Below are 23,050 nucleotides of genomic sequence, written 5' to 3'. Positions count from 1 at the left end.
CACCTACAAGGAATCCTCAACAGGACTAAATGCTGATTTCTCATCAGCAAGTATGGAGGCAAGAAGACAGTGGTATGACATTTTAAAGTACTGAAAGAAAAACTGCCAAATATTCTTTATCTGTCAAAAGTATCCATCAAAAATGAGACTTTAAGATATTCACGGAAAAACAAAAACCATGAGAAATTGTTACCAAGAGACCTGCCCTAAAAGAAATCAAGAGACTTGCCCTACAGGAAATGCTAGAGGGAATTCTTCAGGTTAAAAGAAAAGGACAAGAGATAGTAGCTTGTAGCAGTATGAAGAAGTGAAGATCTCCAGTAAAGGTAATTACATGGGTGAATGCAAAACCCCAGTGGTATGGTATACTTACTAGGTAAAAAGGTGGCCCAGAGTTGGGGGAGGAGTTGAACATATCACAGCCTTGGGGAAGGTCAAAAACATACGACATATAAGATACAAAGGACAAAATCGCTGAAGTCCTGCCTTATCAGTAATTACACTGAATCTAAATAGATTAAACTTCCCAATCAAAAGTCATAAATTGGTAGAATGGATTAAAAAAAAATCACAATCCAACTATATATTATATACAAGAAACTCACCTATACACAAGGCAAAAATAGGTTGAAGGTGAAAAGTATGGAAAAAATATTTCATGCAATTAATAACCAAGACAGCTGAGGTAACTAAACCAATATCCAACAAAATAGACCTTAAGTCAAAAACTGTTACAAGGGACAAAGACACTATATATATTAATAAAAGGGTCAATCCACCAAGAAGAAATAATAATCACAAACATTTATACACCTAACCTCAGTGCCCCAAAATGAGGCAAAGACTTATAAATGAAGAGAGAAATAAGACACCTATATAAGAATAGTTGGTGACTTCAATATACTACTTTCAACAATGGATTGAACATCTAGACAGAAGATGAATAAGGAAATGAAGACCCTGAATAATATTATAAATGAACTAGACCAAACAGACATATAGAGAACATTATACCCAAAAAAAGGCAGAATACACATTCTTCTCAAGTGCACATGGATCACTCTCCAGGATAGACCATATGTTAGGTCACAAAACAAGTCTCAATAAATTTAAAAAGACTGAAATATACAAAGCATGTTCTGAGATCACAATAAAATAAAGTTAGAAATCAATTTACAGACTGAATCCAATAGCACATTAAAAAAAATTACAGATCATGATCCATAGTTACATGAAAGTTAAACAACATACCTGTGAACAACCAATGGATCAAAGAAGAAATCACAAGGAAAATCAGGAAATATCCTGAAACGAATGAAAATGAAAACACAACTTATCAAAACTTATGAGACACAGCGAAGTCAGTGCTCAGAGGGAAATTTATAGCTGTAGATGCTTATATTAAAAAAGATGAAACAGCTAGCATAAATCACAGATCTAACCTTACATCTGGAGGAACCAGAAAAAGAACAAACTATACCCAAAGTGAGCAGAAGGACATAAAGAAAGATTAGAGCGGAAATAAATTTAAAAAAGAGAGAATAAAAAAAGATAGAACCAATAAAACCATAGATCTTTCAAAAGATCAATAAAATTGACAAAACTTTACCTAGACTGACAAAGAAAAAAGATGGAAATAACTAAAATTGGGAACAAAAGTGGGACATTACTACAGACCCCAAACATAAAAAGAATTATAAGAGTATACTATGAATAATCATATGCTAACAAATTAGATAACCTAGATAAACAACGTCCTAGAAGCACACAAACAACTTACACTGAGACTAGAAGAAATAGATCTCACCAGACCAATAATAAGAGACTGAATCAGTAATCAACAAAGAAAAGCCCAGGACCAGACAGTTTCAATGGTGCATTTTACCAAACATTCAAAGACAAATTAGCACCAATCCTGCTCAAACTCTTCCAAAAACTAAAGAGGAAGGAGCACTTCCCAACTCATTCTTTGAGGTCAGCATCACCTTAACACCAAAGCCAGATAAAGAAATAACAAGAAAAGAAAATTACAGACCAACATCTCCCAAGAATACAGATGTAAAAACCCTCAACAAAATCCTACCAAACTGAATCCAATAGCACATTAAAAAAAATTACAGATCATGATCAAGTGGGATTTATCTCAGGTATGCAAAGGTGCTTCAACATAGGAAAAGCTATTAATGTATATACCACATTAATATAACAAAGGATAAGATCTGCATGATCCATTGAATTCTTTATCTGAGTGGGGTTTAAAAGGGAAATTTTAGGTTGTATGTACTGTTACAAAAACAAAAAACACATGTGATCTCAATTGAGCATGTGACAAAATGCAACATGCCTTCCTGATAAAAACACTCAGAAAACTAGGAACAGAAGGAAACATCCTTAACACTATAATAAGCATATATGAGAAAACTATGGCTAATATCATACTCAATGGTGAATGACTGAAAAATTTCCCCCAAAGGTCAGGTAAGCTCTGGAACAAGACAAGGATGCCCGCTGTCACCACTGTTATTCACATACTGCTGGAAATTCTAGCCAGAGCAGTTTGGCAAAAAAAAAAAAAAAAGAAAAGAAATAAATAAATAATAGGCATCCAAATAGGAAAGGAAGAAGTAAATCTGTGCCTATTTGCAGAGGTTATGATTCTATATAGAGAGAATCCTGAAAAATCCAAAGCAAAGCTATTAAAGCTAAATGGCAGAGTACAAAAGCAACATACAAAAATTACTGGTGTTTCTATACATTAGAGGAAATCAAGAAAAAAATCCACTTATAATAGCAACTAAAGGAATCAAATATAAAGGAATAAATTTTAACCAAGGATGTAAAGGACTTGTATGCAGAAAACTACAAAACAATGTTGAAAAAAAACTAAAGAAGACCAAAATGAATGGAAAGACATTTTGTGTTCATGGATTACGACACTAAATATTACCGTGGTAATTTGAAGCTGTTAGGTACCCCAGAAAAGGCCATGTTCTTTTAATCCATTTCTGTGGGTGTAGACCTATTGTGGGTGGGACCTTTTGATTAGGTTATTTCAATTGAGACGTGACCTGCCTCATTCAGGGTGAGTCTTGATCCTCTTGCTGAAGTCCTTTGTAAGAGGGTAAAACACATAAAGAAGCTAAGAGATGCAAACCAAAAGCTCGTGGAAAAAGCCCCAGAGAAGTTTAGGAAAAAAGCCACAGGCAGAGAACCAGAAGCTGAGGCAATGAAACCTGGGAGAGAAGGACCAGCAGACTCCAGCCATGTACCTTTGCATGTAACAGAGGTGACTCAGATGCCAGCAGCTGGTCTTCAGAGAAGGTATCACCCTGTTGACGCCTTAGTTGGGACATTTTTAAGGCCTTACAACTGTACCTTTGTAAACTAATAAATCTACATTGTAAAAGCCAACCCAATTCTGGTATATTGCATTTCATCAGCTTTAGCAAACCAAAACAATTACTAAGATGTCAATTCTCCCCAAAGCAATATACAGTTCACCACAATTCCAACTCCAACTGAAATTCTAACAGACTTCTTTGCAGACATAGAAATGCCAATCATCAAATTCATATAGAAGGGTAAGTGGGGGGGGAGTATTTGCTCACTGCTGTCAAATATGTGATGTGTTACAGCCATTTTGATAAATAATCTAGCAAAATCCATTAAAACAAAATTTATATACATCATTTGACCTAGCATTCCCACTTCTGAGCATCTATTCCACAGAAATTAAAACATTAGAATTAATGAAATTGGTCTGTGCAGTGGGGAAAAAAAAATGAAAATAATGCAAATGCCTATCTGTAAAGGAAATGAATGAATAAATTTTATTAACTACTCCATGGAATACCATGCAGCCATTAAAAATAATGAACTAACCCTAAGCCAGGTAACTAGAAGAGATTTCTACAAGGTTTATAACAAGTGAGAAAAGTAGGATACATAAAAAGACAAATATGATATTTAAAAAAAAATGATTAAAAAGACTAAACATATGAGTTTATGTATCTATATAAGTTAACATGAATATGGAGAAAGATACTGAAAGATGGGATGAGCGGAAAGAGAAAAGACAGCTTTAGTACCAAAAGGATAATTATAAACAAAGTGCTAAAAATCAGAAACTATATGATCTCATTTATGTAGTCATTCAAATAACTATAGTTGTAAATGTAAAGAAATGAAATAAAATTTGGTGTAATCACAGAAATGACTTATCTAAATAAATATTTTTTATCTAATTGGCTCTTAATACTCATGTCAATTTCATTTTTTAGGCACTATAGGAAAGGAATTCTTAATTTAAGGTCAACATAGCTCCTACTACAGAACAATGAATGGCATTCAGGAGGATCTATCTAGGAGTCTTCTGAAATTGTATATGCAAAATAATGTTGTTAAGTGTCCTTTTACCAAACTGCCCATAGCTTTCATCAGAATATTAAAGGACTCAGTCATCAAAAAAAGGTTGAGGACAAAATTACTTACGAGAATTAGAAAAAAATATATTGAAAGTTAAAAAGAGAAACATAAAGAAAAGATAAACATCAAGAAAAAGAAAAAATAACTAATAAAAATTTAGTAAGGGTTACACATTTTGTTGCTTACTGCCAACAAAGCAAGTAAGCCCAAAAGGGACCACAATCACAAGATTTAAAATAATGAACTATTATCAAAAGACTTAAATTATCTAAATCTTTAATTAGCAAATTTACTTTTAGGAATTTTTCCTAAAGAAATATCCTAAAATGGAAACAAAATTTAAGCAGAAAGATGTTTTCTAAAAACATAGTCATAATAGTGAAACCAAATATCTATCAAGAAAATGGTCGAGTAAACTGTAATACAGCCATGTGATAGAATATATGCAATCATTTATTATGGGAAAATGTACAGTGATCTCATTTAAAATGTGTATGCAAATACACTTGTACATGTATGTAAGTGTGGTTGTATATCTTTATATATAAATGAAAATGTCTGCAACTGTGAATGTATTGTTAGCAAATACACATATATGCTAATAATTAAGTCTAAGTATACTACATTCTGTAAATATAGAATTACCAATATTCATTATTTGCCATTTTCAGCAGAACCAAAAATAGTAAAGAAGGTCAATATGGTAAAGACACACAGAAAGCAAACCAACTAATCATATTCAACAAACATCCTCCTAACAGGGACAAAATGCTGCTTAGCAGGATAAAGGAACAAAGTCAAATATTTCTAATATAATTTTGTACTTACTGTGATATTTAAATATATTGTACGCTTCTGAACATCATAACTGACATATGCTGACTTTACTCCAATGTATTTCACGTCGATAGAGCGAGGGAAAAGGAAAAACACTGCTAATCCAGAAAGGAGCAGACAGACAAACACAGAAGCCATCACATACAGCTTTCTGAAAAGGAAAATGGAATATTTAATTATATGTTAAATATATACATTCAAAAAGTACGTAAGGAAGATTAGCACTACAAACATAAATAAGTTCTTGCATGATCTACTTCAAAGGTATGACACTTATACAAAGATAACTACAGAGTGATATATGGGAAAATCTATCTATTGCATGCTATGGACTATATTTAATAGGAACACCTTACTAGTACCACACAAATACTAGGGATAAATAATGGGGGGGCGGGGAATGGTAAGTTATGGGGTGTTTTGGGTTACAATAATTGTCAAAAATTGAGTAATGATGATTGTACAACTAAGTAAGCATAATGTGAGACATCGTTTATTTTGGATAGAATATTTGCTACATGAAATTAGGGAACCCCTACTTAATAAGTCAAGCCCTCGATCTTGAGGTTTGTTCTTATGAAATTTACTTCTATAAAGGGGAGGCTAAGCCTACCTATAATTATGCCTAAAAGTCATTTCCAGATAACCTCTTTTGTTGCTTAGATGTGGATCCTCTCTAAGGCCAACTCTGCAAATAAATTGATTATCTTCCCCCCACTATGTGGGACATGACTCCCAGGGGTGTGAGACTCCCTGGTGATATGGGACATGACTTCCAGGAATGAGCCTGGCCCTGACATTGTGGGATTGAGAATGCTTTCTTGACCAAAAGGGGGAAAAGAAATGTAACAAAATAAGGTTTCAGTGGCTAAGAGAATTCAAATATTGTTGAGACGCTGTTCTGGGGGTTACTCTTATGCAAGCGGCACCTAAATACTGCAAACTGCCACAGTATGCCAAGCCCCAACCAATAGTGTTCCTGAAAACCCTAAATACCCAGGTCTCTACCTGACGTTCCATAAAAGTTTCACTCACTAGTTTTATTTTTCAGAAACTTAAAATCTCCAGATTGTTTCTATGCCACATAAGTCCCCAAATCCAGAGGCACCAGCCTCTTCAGGAACATGAACCAGCTGCATCCCCCTTCCCCATAATGTTGACACCCCTTTTCAATATGAACAAGTTAGAGTGGTCATTGCCCAGACACTCCTGAAGATTGAGACAGTAATCAAATGAGGGAGGAATAGCAACAGACAAGACAGGATTTAACAAATGATTATGACTATTGAATCGTTACATAGATATTTCTTTTTAGTCTCTAGTATATTAGAACAGCTAAAAGGAAATGACTGAAATTGTGGATCTGTAACCCATACCATACTTTGAAATGTGCTCTCTATTTGTTGAACCATACTCTAAAAGTTACCACTTTTCTGTATATATGTTACATTTCACAATAAAAAATGTTTTTAAAAAATTACCTAAGGAAATATTTAGAACAGATTATTTTCAACTTGAATTTTTCTTTCCATATACCATACCAGCAAGAAAAGATCTATACTTTTATAAAATTTTCACAGTTTTAAACTATTGGGGAAGATTGGCTCCGAGTCTATTAACTGTTAAAATTTCTCTGTTAAAGATTAATTCGCTTCTTTGCAGTTGGAATTTCAGGCTCATAGCGGATAAAGCATTTACACAGTGATTTCCAAGCCAGGCTGCACATGAGAAACAAGTCAGGGAGCTTTATAAAAATATAGATTTCAAAATTCCCTTATGAATTCACTGAAGCAGAATTAGCAAAGTTTTATCATTAAACGATCTCCTAAAGTGATGGCTCATAAGAACCACCTGGGAAGCCCTTAAAAAAAGAGACATAACAACATGCCTCACCAACCTCACTGAGACTATGATCAACCCTTTTTGAGTCTCAATATCCTAGTCTTTACATACTCAGTTCTTTTAATCAACTCTGCTTTAAAGATGTTGTTACGCTGTTTCTTTAAAATCAAGAAAGGAGATATTATACCTTTTTTGTTCTTTTAACTCCCTCCTGAAATGAAACTCTTCCATCTCTCCCTCTCTAGTCTCCATAGGTGAAAATTTCTTATCTTTGAATTTACCCCCAAAATCTAGCTTTAAGAAATAATTTCCCATATATTGCCCTCTGCTGAAAGCCTACAACACCCTTATTTGTTTCTGTTTTGCGTATCACTTACTTTACCTCTTCCTTACATTCTTGTCATTCAAAAAATGGTCACTTTATCCTTTCTTCTACTCTTTACTCCTCACCATCCCCTTTCTAAATGCCTTGATGGATCTAATCTTTGCATGCCTCACAACAGCTATTAAAGTGCCTCCTACAAAGTAGCTTCTTAGACCTTACACCCAAAGCACAAGCAATGAAAAGAAAACATTGATAAATGGGGACTCCTCAAAATCAAAAGCTTCTATACCTCAAAGGAATTTGTCAAAAAGGTGAAGAGGCAGCCAATGCAGTGAGAGAAAATATTTAGAAATCAAGCATCTGATGAGACTGATATCCCGCATATATAAAGAAATCCTACAACTCAACGACAACAGTACAAACAGCCCATTTATAAAATGGGCAAAAGATACGAAAAAAAAAAACACTTTTCCAAAGAGGAAATACAAATAGCTAAAAAAAAAAAAACAAGAAAAAATGTTCATCTTCACTAGCTATTAGGGAAATACAAATCAAAACCACAATGAGATACCTTCTCACACCAGTGAGAATGGCTGTCATTAATCAAATAGGAAACTACAAAAGCTGAAGAGGATGTAGCAAAATTGGAATCTTATTCATTGCTGGTGGCAATGTATAATGGTACAGCGGCTGTAGAAGATAGTTCAGCAGTTACTCAGAAAAATGGATATCGAGTTACCCTACAATCCAGTAATTTCACTTCTCAGTATACACCCAGAAGATCTGAAAGCAGTGACACAGACAGACATTTATTTGCACACCGATGTTCACAGCAGCATTGTTCACAATTGCCAAGAGCTGGAAACAATCCAAGTGTCCTCTAACAGACACATGGATAAACAAAATATAGTACATACATATGATGAAACAGTATGCAGCAGTAAGAAGGAACAAGCTCCTGAAACATACGACAACATGGATGAACCTTGAAGAAATAATGCTGAGTGAAATAAGTCAGACACAAAAGGAGAGATATTATATATTACCACTAACGTGAACTCCCTGAACAATGAAATGCCTTCTTGACCAAAAGAGGGAAAAGAAACCTAACAAAATAAGGTTACAGCGGCTAAGAGATTTCAAATAGTCATGAGGCTATCCTGGAGGTCACTCTTAGGCAAGCGCCAGCTAGATATTCCAAATGGCCACAGTATGCCAAGCTCTAACCAACAGTAGACCCGAAATACCTAAGGTCCCTATCTGAGACTCTATAAAATTTCACTAAGTATATTTTTCAGAAACTTAAATCTGCCAGTGTGTTCCTATGCCAGTCAAGTCCTAAAACCCAGAGGCAACAGCTTCTTTAAGAACATCAACTTGATGCAGCCCCCCTTCCCCATAATGTTGACACCTCTTTTCAATATGAACAAGTTAGGCTGGTCACTGCCTAGACACCCCTGAAGATCAAGAAAGTGATTAAATGAGAGGAAGGTGTAGCAACAGACAAGATGGGATCTCAGAAAGGATTACGAATACTGAATCTTCATATATATATATATTTGATGCTAGGGTATTAGAATAGCTAGAAGGAAATAACTGAAATCATCGATCTGTAATGTGGCATTCTTTGAAGTTTGCTCTATGGCTGCTCGTTCAATTGTACTTTGAAAGTTACCACCTTTTTGTATATATCTTATATTTCACATAAGGAAATGACTGAAACTGTGGAAATGTAACCCATAACATTCTTTGAAATTACCTATATAACCACTTGTTGGATCGTACTTTTGAGGGTTGTCATCTTTCTGTATAGATGTCGTATATCACAGTGGGGAAGTGGCTGAGATTGTGGAACTGCAGCCCGTGGCATTCTTTGAAATTTGCTCTCTAACTACTTGTTGGGTCGTACTTTGAAAGTTATCACTATTTTGTATATATTGCTGTTCTGTATATGTTGTTGTAGATGCATGTTAAATTTCACAATAAAAAATGTATTTTTAAAAAAAGTGCCTCTTATAGATGTTTGTTAACATAAATACATAATAGGTAATTCAAGCACGTTTAAGTACCTACAATACACCAAAACACCCAAAAGTGGCATAAAGAGTTCAAAAATCATCATGATAAAATAACTCAACTTGGATAAATTTTCTTATTCTTTAGTGTTGTTTTGTTTTTAATTATTTGAGTGGGTGACCATAATCTACTCAGTGCTTACAGGCTGTGAATATAATTAAAGTGTTCTAAACTACTTTGCACCCCAAGTTTACAGTCACAGAAATTTTATTGAGCCCACTGGGACAATAAAATAACAATTTGCTTAATATTTCAACCCAAATTGAAAAATCTGCTAATTCACTAAGTATACAGATCTTATCAGTGACAACTGACTATTTTTCTTGTGTCTCTAGGGACAGTAACGGAATCCTGAGAGACATATACTAATGAAGTTACGAGAGTTATATGCTCTACTTAGAATCAGGTTAGAATTTTACTTCTATCATTTCCTAGCTGTAACACTTTAGGCAATTTATTCTTTTCCTCAACTATAAATTCTATAGGTTTATTTGAAGATTAACTGACATACTTAAAGTATGTACACAGAACACCTAATATATATAATATTCTATCTACCTTGCCACATGCCCTACCCCCCCCACCTTGTAGCTAAAGAAAGTTGTTTACAAAATGATATAATTTCACTACAAATTGAAAGTAATTATTTTTCAATGCAAACCTGAAACTCCTAAAAATTTTTGAGGAGTTTTGCAGTTTTCAGAATAAAGTTTAAATTTCTTACTATAGATGTAAAGACTGGTCCCTGACATCTTCTCAAGCCTCATTTCTATCACTGTCCACTTAATCATTAACAGTTGCTCCTTCTTGCCCTTACACATGCTCCTCTCTCTTGACTGAATTTCCACTTCTACTTTCTCTACTGCTCTGACTCAGCTGATATTTCATCTCTGGAGACTTCCCTGATTCTGCAGAAAGATTTGGATACTATTCTACTCTGTCCTTATAGCACACTGGGCATACCTCTTACAGGAACAATATAGATAACTAGAATCACTTGCTTTCCTGTCTGCCTTCCCTACAAGACCATGATGTTTCTTATACTGATGATGTCTTTGTCATGTTTCTATCATGGCTCTTCTGGGGTCCATAACAGTTTCAAACAAACACAACCTGTGAATGATGTTTCTCACACTGGTTGGTGGAAACAACTATTCCTGGCTGTGTGAGCTCTGAGGATTATTCTCTTTGCTCTTTTTGGGTGGTCCTGTTTCCAGACTCAAATACGTTCCTCACATATGTATTGATCAGTACTTAGTTGAAGACTCTAGAAGCATCCTCATCAGATCTCTGGAGCTTTCTCTCTGTGCAACTCTCTCTTCTCTAGCACTCTGCCTGGCTAACTCTTGGCCTCCCAGACTGTTCCAAATTTCCTTTCCTTGTGCTGTAGCCTGGAACCCTGGGCAATGGTAAGGCACATATTGCTCGTTTGCCCCTTCTCAGAGATCGTCGTCCTGTGCCACCTGATTCTACTGTCTGAAAACATTGTTTCATATATCTGTCTTGTTTTTTTAGTTGTTTCTGGTGGGAGGATTAACCCAGTCCCTATAACTCCATCTTGGATGGAAATAAGAATGCAGATTTATTTTGTACACATACCTCTTTGCTCTCCAATAAAAATCTTGTTTCCTTAAAGCATCTACATAATTACTTATTTGCTTTATTCTAAAAAATCTATATAATTTCAAAATAAAGCCAACATTGCTACTAGCAATGCAACTACTGAGTACAATTTAGAATTTTATTGTGGTTCTTTTTGCCATTTAGAACACATCTCACTAAACATTGACAGAAAAAATATGTTTTCATGCCACCATCCTAGTTCAGTTGTTTCTGTTTGCTTCCATTTTTAGCTCTTTTTTAATTTAATGTTTTTAGTTATGTAAAAAAATTACACAGTTCTAAAGCTAAAACTTTATATAGATATCTCACTTGATTATCTGTTTCCCTCTTCCAAGTTCCCACCCAAATGCATTTTCCAATTTTATTAGTTTTTGGTTTTTCACTTCATTGTTTTTCTGTGTGTGTGTGTTTCAAATAAAAATGTGTTCTGGTTACCACAGTTGTAAAATATAGTTCTCTTTCTCTTTGCATTTTACCACTGCATAGATAAAGCATAACTTATTCAACCAGTCCCCTATTATTAGCCATTCAGGTTATTTCTAGTCTTTTACTATTATCAACATTGGCACAATGAATAACCTGTGCACATGCCATTTAGTATTTTTGCCAACTCTTCTTAGAATATATTTTACAAAGTAAAATTCCTGAGCCAAAGGGTAAATGCATATTTAATTATGCTCAATAATGCCAAATTCTTCTACAGTAGTAATGCATGTGTGTGCTTTTTTATACACAGCACTATCAACAAAATATGTTGTCAAAATTTTGGATTTTTGCTAATCTGATAGATGAGAAATGGTATCTCAGTGTAGTTTAATTTGCATTTCTCTTATGAGAAATCATTTCCTATGTTTTAAGGCCATTTTATTTCTTTTTTGGGATCTAACTATTCATAGCTCTTATTTTTAAATTTGCCAGTTGGCCTTTTCCTTCTCAATTTTTGAAGGTCTTTATTGAGTAGGGATACTGACCCTTTGTCTGTGATGTAAGTTGCAGACACTGCTTCCCAGTTTGCCATTTTTACTTTGACTTCAATTAATATTTTGTTTTCAAAAATATATATCTAATAATCTATATATCTATAATTTGTCAAATTTATTAATCTTTTCTTTCATTATTTGTGGATTTCAAATCATAGCTAGAAAAGGTTTCTCTACTCTCAGGTTGCATGTTCATAATTATCGTTGCATTTTACACCTAACAATCAGATTGACTGTTTATAAAACCCTTACTCAGTTCATTTTATTTCCATGATTATTTTAAATATGTTGCTTTATTGTCTTCTTGTTTGACGCACAATGGTCAAGAAGCAGCATACCAATCCAATTTTCTCTTATAAATTAATTGATCCTTTGCCTGTGTGTGCAAAGGAATTTTTTACCTTCAAAGTCCAGTAATTTCACTAAAATAGGTTTATTTTCCCAGGATCACACTATGTCTTTTTAACGTAGATTCAAATTTCCTTTTACTTCAGGAAAGCATTCTTACGTTAAATGTTCACTATCTGTTCAGTTCTATTTCTTTGATTTTCTTCTTCAGGGATTCCAATTATGTATCTATTCAATCTTCTTTGAATATTATTTGAATATCATTTTCTCTTAGATCCTTTCCATTAATTTGTTTGTGTTTTTCTTTTGTTTCCTCCTTTTTATACTATTTCCCTTACTGTACTTCCCATGGCATCTATTTGAACATGTATTCTTCTAGTTTGTCTTCATTTCTGAAAGAATTACTAGTTTCTAATTCTTTCCAGAGGTCTGTAGACTTTGTTTTCATATCCTCCTATTGTTTACCCATCACATTTGAGCTTTTCAATATCCTATTTATGCTATTCCGTCATAGCTTCTATAGTTTCTTAATTTATTCCAGAATATTTGAAAATATTAAGTTAAAATATTCATCTTCTTTTACCATCTGTCAACATTCTGTTCAGTTCATTTTCTTTCTTCTTTTTTTTTTTTTTGTGGTCAATATCTTTGTTCAATCCCTGACTGTAATCTTTTTTTCTACTCTTCATGTTTAAAAGAGATGGGGCTTTTTGTACTTTTAAGAGAAGGTTCCAGTTTAGGAGATGGGAATGGGCCAGTGCTGCTTTCCTAGTTTCACTCCTGAAGGATTCCCTCCTCTACTGTTCGAAGTATTAAAAACAGATGGTCTCTATACTTACGTACATTTATAGTTCTGAGATTGTCTCCCTAGTACCTGAACTTTTCTCTCCTTTACCCCCATTATCACTGCCCTGTGCAAAGTGGATTCTATCTCCAGCAGGGATTTCCCCCTCTTCGGGATGTATCTCTGTCCTTATGCAAGAGAGTTTTTGTTGAGTTTTCCTAAGGTACTTAAAGGCTTAGGATTCTCCAGTTCATTCTGATTTTCTCAAGGTCCCTTAGTGAATCTCTGCAGTCTTTCTTGTACCCTCTTCAAATTAGAGCATGCAGTGTCTTACCATTTTAACAAGTTAATTCTCCTTTTGGGGCAGAGTATTTGCCTTGGGTTTCAAGGCTCTTAGGACATTTGGAAACTACCTTTTTGCTTCCCTTCACAACCACTACACAGCTGCTAAGCACGTTTGGGTCTCTGCTGTCATCACAGTTTGAATACCCATTTTTATTCTGGAGTTGAAGGAAATGTCTTATCATCAATTTTTGATGAAACTATTTTTGCATGAGTGTGGTATTTTTGTTTTTTTTTTTGGTGTGTGTGTCTGCTGCTACTCTTGAACTGTTTTAATAAATAGATTTCAGAAGATTCAAATACTATCCTGCTTTCAAGACCTTACCCCAAGCAGAAATCCTGTTTTTGTTTTTTTGAATGATAAAAACATATAATGTCATAACTTAACCTGACAGTATTTTCCCATTTCATAGTCTTAACTACAGAATTATTCACATGTAAAAAGCAAAAAGCAGAAACAAAAAAAAAAGAATTGCCATTTTATTACAATTACTCACGTTCTTCTTGGTCTTAATCTCTGATCACTATATGGAATCAATGCCACAAGTTGGTTTTCTTGCCCTAAAAGTAAAAGAAGTAGGTTTAGAAACTTATCAATATGATTAATTAAAAATATATTGGTTCCCCATCATGGTCTGGAAAAGACCAGAATATCATCTGGCTCTCATCTCATTCCTTTAGAAAAGTGCTCTGTAAGTCTTCAAAAATTATCTAGAAGTTTATCTCCACAGCAGACACTGTTTTCTCATGGCTAAATGTCAAGCTAAGCAAAAACAGTGTAAAGAATGAGGCCTCCATTACTCTTTCTTCCACTGAAAAAAAAAAAAATCTAAAAAGTACCAGCTTTCAGAAGATCTGGATTTACTAGGCCCTTCTCTTTAACTCCATAGTATCTCACCGAGACTTTGATTTGGTTATCTGGATAAAAGCAGAAGAAAAAAACATATTGCTACCTCCATGTCCCAACACCCTATACCTGCAGGTCTTCTAACACTGTCCCCCTTGAAAGCTCAAACTGACACATACTAAGTCCCTACACAGTGAGTCTATTCCAGGGCTCTTTTAAGTCAGACCCCTCTCTACACTGTCACTTCAAAGTCCATTATTCCTTTCTTGAGTTGAGCTACATTCATATGCTACCTTTAAATGCCAATTCTCCAATCTTACCAGAAGCTGAATCTTCATCTTCATATTAACTATCAAAGCACCAGTCAAATGACCAGTCTTTCAAAATGCTGTCATTATTCCTCCCTACCCCTCCATATCCGTCTGCTCATCTACACTCCCTCCACTATATCCACATGTAAATAAATACATATAATATGTATATATGTATCTGTGTCTGCATATATACATTTCTTATCTGGTTTAGCGGTGTTCATTTGGCTAAATTATAACCCTGGTTAAAATCAACTCTAGCCACTATACCTACATCCACTCAACAAAATATGGATAGAGAAAAACAGGACCACACTGACTAGTCTCATTTTATATTCACAATCACTAATACCAAGTCACCCTTAATGGTGCCAACAATCATACTCTATTTCCCTAGTTCGCACTCTCAGTCTGACTCTCCAAGACTGCAATTTCATAACTTCACCTTTTCCTTCAAACCTCCAATATCTTCTCCCCTATCCCCAGTCAGCTCATGATCTGGCAAATAGAAGACAATTTCCACAAGCTTCCATCACATCTACCCCTCCACCTGTTTCTGTGTCCAGAGACTCTACCTTCTCTCTTATTATTAAGAATAAACTACCCATGCTCCTATATAAGAGCAACCCTCTGCACTTGTGCAATAGATCTCATCACCTTGCACCTACCCAAGGCATTGCTCCAATAATTCTCCCCTCTTTCCTGAATCATCAGTATTTTCTCTATGTATCATTCTCACTAACATACAAATACCTATTATTAATTCTGTCTTATAAAATCCCTTTCCTGGCCTCATAATCTGCTGCAGCTACCACTTCTTTTCTCTCCTTTTCTGTACTCCTCAAAAAAGCCATTTTCTCTCTACAATACTTCTCTCTTCCCATGCTCTTCATCCCGCTCCATACATGCACTTGCTCCCATCAAGCCACTAAAACTGCTTTTATAAATGTCTCCAGTGACCCGAATTCACCAAATCTAATAGTCAGTTCTCAGTCCTCACATTACATAGTAGCACCTGACATAGTTCATCTCCCTCTCCTCGTTGGTATACTTTTTTCACTTGTCCTTTAGGACACCACACACAGGAATTTCCTCCTCCCACTCTAGCTGCTCTCTCGGTGCCTTTTGCTAGTCCCTTCTCAACTCACTAACCTCAAAGTGTTGGAATGCCCCAGTGTTCAGTGCTAGGGCCCTTCTCTTTTCTAGCCACACTGAGGAGCTTGCTGCCTTTCCTCAGCTCATGGCTCTAAGTACGGTCTGTATGCTGATGGCTCCAGTCCAGGCCTGGCACTAAACGTATCTACTTAGATATCAAATATGCATCTCCAAACTTACATGACCAAAATTGAGCTCTTCATCTCTCCCTGATGCACACAGCCAAACCTGCTTCTTTCCATCTCACTAAATGGCTACTCCATTCTTCCCAGTTGCTCAGGTGAAGTTTCCCTTCTTTCTCTAAAATGCACATTCGGGCTATCAAAAAATCCTATTGGCCATACCTGAAAAATATATCCAAACTACTAAAATAGTAATTTTTTTTTTTTGGACTCAGCCTGGTGTATTAATCCCTTTAACTGCAATGATCCTTTTATCCTCAAAGTATGCCTGCAAAGCTGAAGCTACAGTATTCAAAGGCCAGCTCAAATGTAAACCTATCCTCCAAGGCATTTCTCTGAGACTCTGGTCTTCCTTATACTATCACTTTGCCCCTCTGCCTTCAGTGTCTCTCCAGGGTCACGTATCAGCTTTTACCAACCAGAGAATGGAAAAGCATAAGGTACTGTTATTATTTCCACCAGTTGTCACTGCCACTAAGGTAACCTAGGAACAGCACCTAGGGGATTATTCCCTTCTGACTTCTCCTATGATATGCCACAAACTAATTTATTTTCCTACTTGTCTCATCTTCATCTTCATATACCAGACCTTTTCAATTAATTCAGGCATTCCCAACTTATTATTCTTTAGATAATGAGTTAAAAAAAGTTAATCACTTAAATTGTCACTAACACCCAATGTGGCACAGAGACAACAATATGTCCTCAAAGATGCAAAATATGACTAAAAGTTTGCATTCAAGAGACAGTGCTATCTGCTGTAATAGCAGAAAAAAATACTGGGGGTAGAGAAGTGCTTTCCATTACTGCTTTTAGGAATCTTAATTAAAAATATTTAGGTTTGTTTCTTTGTGTCCTTTTTATGGAAGACAGCTCACATGAAGCTTTAATTTTAAATGTAAGGGTCTTTTAGAACATGGTGGCTGAGACCCAGAGGTTTTCTAATATTTGTGCAAATACCTATAATCATTCTTCAAAGGAAAAATAATGAAATAACACTTACCTCTAGGAATTCTTCCTGTTCCTTGACAAGTGGGGCAAGTGACACTATCTCTTCCTGTAAATTCCACATATGGAAACTGAGAGACATCTCCATTTCTTCCATCTTCATTATGGGGTTCACTGTTAACTAATCCAGTCCTCATGTTTTCAGTTGACGTGACTCCATCATAAGCATCTTCTTTATTTGAATGCAAAGGTAAATGAGAAAAAGATTTCCCCATGTCTAAATAAAAAAGAAAAATCTTACAGCAAACTTCAGGAAAAAGGTACATTCAGAAACATTATGGGATATTTACACCAATTTAATTAATTTAGGACAAATTTCAATGAAGTGTTCAACTTATTTTTTATATTACAATTATATTCAGTCAAAACAATGTCTGAAACAAGAGAGACATTTACTAGAATCCAGAGTGTTTTTCTAACAAAATATTATGAAATCAGACATGTGATAATAACGTGTGTTTAAACACCAACATTTGGCAAAGGTCTATACTTTCTGAGAGTTCTCCAAAAAGAAACACGTAGGCTTTGTTTTTCTCAGATTAAAACAAAAATACATTCTACTTTTATAACAATTAACAGTAAAGGCAGAAGCTGCTTTGGGCAGATGCCACCTAGGTAAAGTTATATGTTTCACCAGGTAACTTCAAAGTAGTATTTTGCAGACTTTTCAAATTCATGCCCCTTTGTGATTAAAAAAAAAATCCATAATCCTTCCCACCCTAGCTTCCATAATCAGATTTCCTGCTTTAAACATTTAAACACATGCAACAAAAAGAAACTCAGAAACCATATCCTGCAGATTTTTCTGTCATTCAACAGATGGCAGAGTTAAAATTATGAAGTCAAATTCCAAAATATGAATTTGCCCATTCAAAATAGCAAAATTTAGAACATTAACTTCAAAATTTTAGGATAATAGAATAAAAAGTAACATGGGAAAATTAAATATAAATATAAAACCCAAGTAAGAAAAAATAATTAGTACTAGTTTCTACATGAAAATAACCTCAGCAGGTGGGTAAAGCAATAACATTGCAGTTAAAATCCTAGAATTTTAAGGCTGAAAAGAACTTAAAAGTCATATAATCCAATCTGCCAATATTCTGGGAGAAAACTAATGAAGGAATAAGAATGATTTAAACATCACATATTTCCTAACATCTAAATTTGACCATATGTGTTTTATCACTTCCTAAAAACCAATAATAGGCATTCATAAAACAGGTAAATTTGAATAGGAAAATTTATTCCTCAAATAACTCAATTCCTCCTATACCGCCAAGAAGTTTACTTTTTAAAACTGGCATGCCATCCATTTGTTACAGTCATTCAAACATAGTACAAACATTAGGATAAAAAAACTATACAACTAGGTACCTAGACAGACTTAAAATCAAAGAATAAGGAATTATTTTCACTATATTTTTTAAACCTAGGTACAAGTTGCCGATTTAAGTTCAAAAACAAATGACCTGTGACTTCTGAAAAATAAACATTATCTTCTCTTGAGTTGGCTCACTTAAAATCCCCGTCATACCAACACCTGCAGCCACAGATGGGTTCCAGATGAATTAACATCACCAACCGCACCTACTATGACAAAGTGGGCTATGCGGAATACTGAATGAACTGGGATAATGGGCCCCGCGTGCCCACAGAGCACCTTTTCTAGGATCTCAGTTAATACAGAAGGGCTTAATGTGCATCAGATTGGAAGGCCTTGAAGGAAAGCCAAGTAATTCTCACCCCGAGCCTGTTTTCTATCCTTATCTAACATCTCCCTACATAGGTTCTGCCTCTGCTGGGTATTTCATCAAAGCGGGTGGACAAACCCCATACTTTGTCAAGTTCTGTGTATGCCTGCCCTTCTTGGCAGATTTCGTCAGAGCAAGCTGAGAAAGTTCAACTACTTTTATCTCGGACCCTAGTTGTTTTTAAAAGACGGGCTAGAACCTTTTCCCTGCGTTCAGACTTACTATCGCAATCTCTTAATTTACTGAAAACCAAAACAGATCACAGACTCAATCTTGGGGCGGATCTGAGGGAGGAGTGTAGCACCCCATCAAATTGAAATGGCTCGTGATCTCCTGTGCAAACACTGGTTTTAGTTCTGAAAGGGCTTGGGAAGGAGGCAAGCCCAGGGCTTGCAAACAGCTCCATAAACAAAACCCCAACAACCAGCCTACATCGTAAGGATAAAAAAATATATATATTTTTATATGTATCAACGCAACAGTGTAAGAAAACTCAACAGCAAAACAGGGACCAACTGACGCTCAAGATGCGGACACCAAGAATCAACCCCGAACACCGGGCTTTGGTCGAACGTCTAAAGAGGTGCAACCAGGACAGGACACACCACCTCCACCACCCGGCCCCGCGCGCCGCGACGTCGGCCCCGCTCCCCCGCTGCCTCCCCTCCTCCTCGCCAGGCCAGGCTCTTCCCAAGGCGCCGCCGCTCGGCCCCGCTCCAAAAGGGAATCTGGAGGCCGCGCGTCCGGAGGTCTCTTACCGGCACGCGGGGCACGGGGCAGTTCCGAGCTGGGGACTCCGCAGTCCCGGGAGCAAAGGCTAAAACGCCGGGTGAGGAACGCCGGGTAACTGAGGGCGGGGGCGGGGGAAGGGCGCGCGTCAGCTGAGGCCGGACACTGCTGCAACCTCCAGTCGCGCCTGCGCAAAACGGTCCCGGAGGCGTGTGACTGTGCGCCAGCGGCGTGCACAACGCATGCGTCGTTACTTTGCCTTTTTGAAGGCAGGAAGGGCTTCGAGGTGATTTCACTCTCTTTTGATTTCGTTACTTTCGTTTTCCTAGAATTAAAAGTAAAGTCTGGCCATTCTACCCTTGGAAGACTTAAGAATAGCCTTTCCTCCTTTTTATCTATCACGACATTTCCTCTCGCAAAGGGGAAAACTCGTACAGTCTGACTCGACCATCAGCTGAATAGGCCCCTTGGAGTCGTCTGGATGCAAGAAGTTGCATCGTCTTTAGCTTAAAACTTTTGACCACTTGAGGAAGGAAACTGCAAGCGGATAGGACCTCTGCTTTTTGTTTTGGTTTGGTCTTGCTCATACTGTCATACTTTTGGGGGGGGGGAAGGCGGGGGTTGTGCTCAGGTAGCCTGATAGTGTGATCTTTAACTCAGCGGTTAGTTACATGAGTGCAGGATACTATCCCAAATCCGAGTTGCTCAGTTCTTCGCTGTGACTTGGAGCTACTCTCCCCAACATCTCCAAACCTAGGTTTTCTCATTTAGTAAATGAAAATTGCTGCCTGCAAGAGGTTAACATTGAAGGCATAGTATTGTTTTAATAATTGTTATATAATAATGGTATTGTTATAATAATGACATTGGTATAATTGTTATAAATCCTATTCAAAAGATACATAGTAACCAAGAAAAGAATCATAATAGTGATAATATGAAAAAGTGCAAATGAGAACAATATATATGCCATTTAATTTTTTTTTTAATTCAGTTTTATTGAAATATATTCACAAACCATACAGTCATCCATGGTATACAATCAACTGTTCACAGTATGATCATATAGTTATGCGTTCATCACCACAATCTATTTCTGAACATTTTCCTTACATCAGAAAGAATCAGAATAAGAATAAAAAATAAAAGTGAAAAGAGAATACCCAAACCATCCCCCCATCTCACCCTATTTGTCATTTAGTTTTTACTCCCATTTTTCTACTGATTTTTTTTCAATTTTTTAACTTTGTTTATCAAAAAATTAAAAACAAACAGGCAAACAACCACCAAAAAAACCCCACAACATTTCAAACAAAGCAATGGATTAAGGAAAACAAATAACCTAAAATAACTACTTTGCTTCCAATATGTTCCTACTATACCCCAAGAAAATTAATAAACCATGTCCAAACAGAGGAGTAAGAAAAACAAATAATCTAAAATAACTACATTGCTTCCAACATGTTCCTACCATACCCCAAGAAAATTAACAACCCCTAAGAAAACAAAGGAATAAGAGAGAAAAAAAAAAAACCTAAAATAACTCTATTGCTTCCAACATGATCTTACTATATCCAAGAAGGTTTACAAACCATAATCATTCCTGAGCATTCCCATAACATTGGGATTACCCTCCATAGTTTATCTGTTCTTATTAGATTATCATTCCCCCTCCACTAATTGGTATCTCTAGGTCCCCTACATTCTACAGTATAAAACATTGTACATTTTTCACAGAATTCACATTAGTGGTAACATACAATATCTCTCTTTTTGTGCCTGGCTTATTTTGCTCAGCATTATGTCTTTTTTTTTTAATCTTCATTTTATTGAGATATATTCGTATACCACGCAGTCATACAAAACAAATCGTACTTTCGATTGTTCACAGTACCATTACATAGTTGTACATTCATCACCCAAATCAATCCCTGACGCCTTCATTAGCACACACACAAGAATAACAAGAATAATAATTAGAGTGAAAAAGAGCAATTGAAGTAAAAAAGAACACTGGGTACCTTTGTCTGTTTGTTTCCTTCCCCTATTTTTCTACTCATCCATCCATAAACTAGACGAAGTGGAGTGTGGTCCTTATGGCTTTCCCAATCCCCTTGTCACCCCTCATAAGCTACATTTTTATACAACTGTCTTCGAGATTCATGGGTTCTGGGTTGTAGTTTGATAGTTTCAGGTATCCACCACCAGCTACCCCAATTCTTTAGAACCTAAAAAGGGTTGTCTAAAGTGTGCGTAAGAGTGCCCACCAGAGTGACCTCTCGGCTCCTTTTGGATTCTCTCTGCCACTGAAGCTTATTTCATTTCCTTTCACATCCCCCTTTTGGTCAAGAAGATGTTCTCCGTCCCACGATGCCAGGTCTACATTCCTCCCCTGGAGTCATATTCCACGTTGCCAGGGAGATTCACTCCCCTGGGTGTCTGATCCCACGTAGGGGGGAGGGCAGTGATTTCACCTTTCAAGTTGGCTTAGCTAGAGAGACAGGGCCACATCTGAGCAACAAAGAGACATTCGGGAGGAGGCTCTTAGGCACAACCATAGGGAGGCCTAGCCTCTCCTTTGCAGCAACCATCTTCCCAAGGGTAAAACCTGTGGTAGAGGGCCCAACCCATCAAACCACCAGTCACCTATGTCTGTGGTCATGTTAGCAACCAAGGAGGGGGGTAGGCGAATACCCCTGCATTCTCCACAGGCTCCTCAAGGGGGCACTACATCTTTTTTTTTTTTTCCTTGTTTTTTTTTTTTTTTTAACTTTCCCTTCTTTTTTAAATCAACTGTATGAAAAAAAAGTTAAAAAGAAAACAAACATACAATAAAAGAACATTTCAAAGAGACCATACCAAGGGAGTAAGAAAAAGACAACTAACCTAAGATAACTGCTTAACTTCCAACATGTTCCTACTTTACCCCAAGAAAGTTACCTAATATAGCAACATTTCTGTGAACTTGCTCCTACTATATCCATCAGAAATTAACAGACTATAGTCATTCCTGGGCATCCCCAGAACGTTAAATAGCTTATCTGTTCTTCTTGGATTATTGTTCCCCCTTCCTTAATTGCTCTCTATTGCTAGTTCCCCTACATTCTACATTATAAACCATTTGTTTTACATTTTTCAAAGTTCACATTAGTGGTAGCATATAATATTTCTCTTTTTGTGCCTGGCTTATTTCGCTTAGCATTATGTCCTCAAGGTTCATCCATGTTGTCATATGTTTCACGAGATCGTTCCTTCTTACTGCCGCGTAGTATTCCATCGTGTGCATATACCACATTTTATTTATCCACTCATCTGTTGAAGGACATTTGGGTTGTTTCCATCTTTTGGCAATTGTGAATAATGCTGCTATGAACATTGGCGTGCAGATATCTGTTCGTGTCACTGCTTTCCGATCTTCCAGGTATATACCGAGAAGTGCAATCTCTGGATCGAATGGTAACTCTATATCTAGTTTTCTAAGG

General features: G+C 36.2%; 1 protein-coding gene across 1 annotated transcript in view; it reads right to left on the bottom strand.

Annotated features, from left to right (window-relative positions):
- TMEM106B (transmembrane protein 106B) overlaps positions 1 to 19,741 on the bottom strand; it is a 31,720-nt gene extending 11,979 nt beyond the window's left edge. The window contains exons 1-4 of the mRNA XM_037836798.1: positions 19,598 to 19,741; positions 17,081 to 17,302; positions 14,080 to 14,143; positions 5,254 to 5,413 (exon numbers count right to left, since the gene is read on the bottom strand). Coding sequence (XP_037692726.1) covers positions 5,254 to 5,413; positions 14,080 to 14,143; positions 17,081 to 17,300 — 444 coding nt within the window. The 5' untranslated portion in view covers positions 17,301 to 17,302; positions 19,598 to 19,741. The remainder of the gene's footprint in view (positions 1 to 5,253; positions 5,414 to 14,079; positions 14,144 to 17,080; positions 17,303 to 19,597) is intronic.
- Between the last annotated feature and the right edge of the window lie 3,309 nt (positions 19,742 to 23,050).

The sequence above is a fragment of the Choloepus didactylus genome, chromosome 5 (assembly GCF_015220235.1).
Source record: "Choloepus didactylus isolate mChoDid1 chromosome 5, mChoDid1.pri, whole genome shotgun sequence".
Taxonomy (NCBI): domain Eukaryota; kingdom Metazoa; phylum Chordata; class Mammalia; order Pilosa; family Megalonychidae; genus Choloepus; species Choloepus didactylus.
The sequence above is the reverse complement of the archived record's forward strand: the minus strand, read 5'-3'. Positions and strand labels throughout refer to the sequence as shown.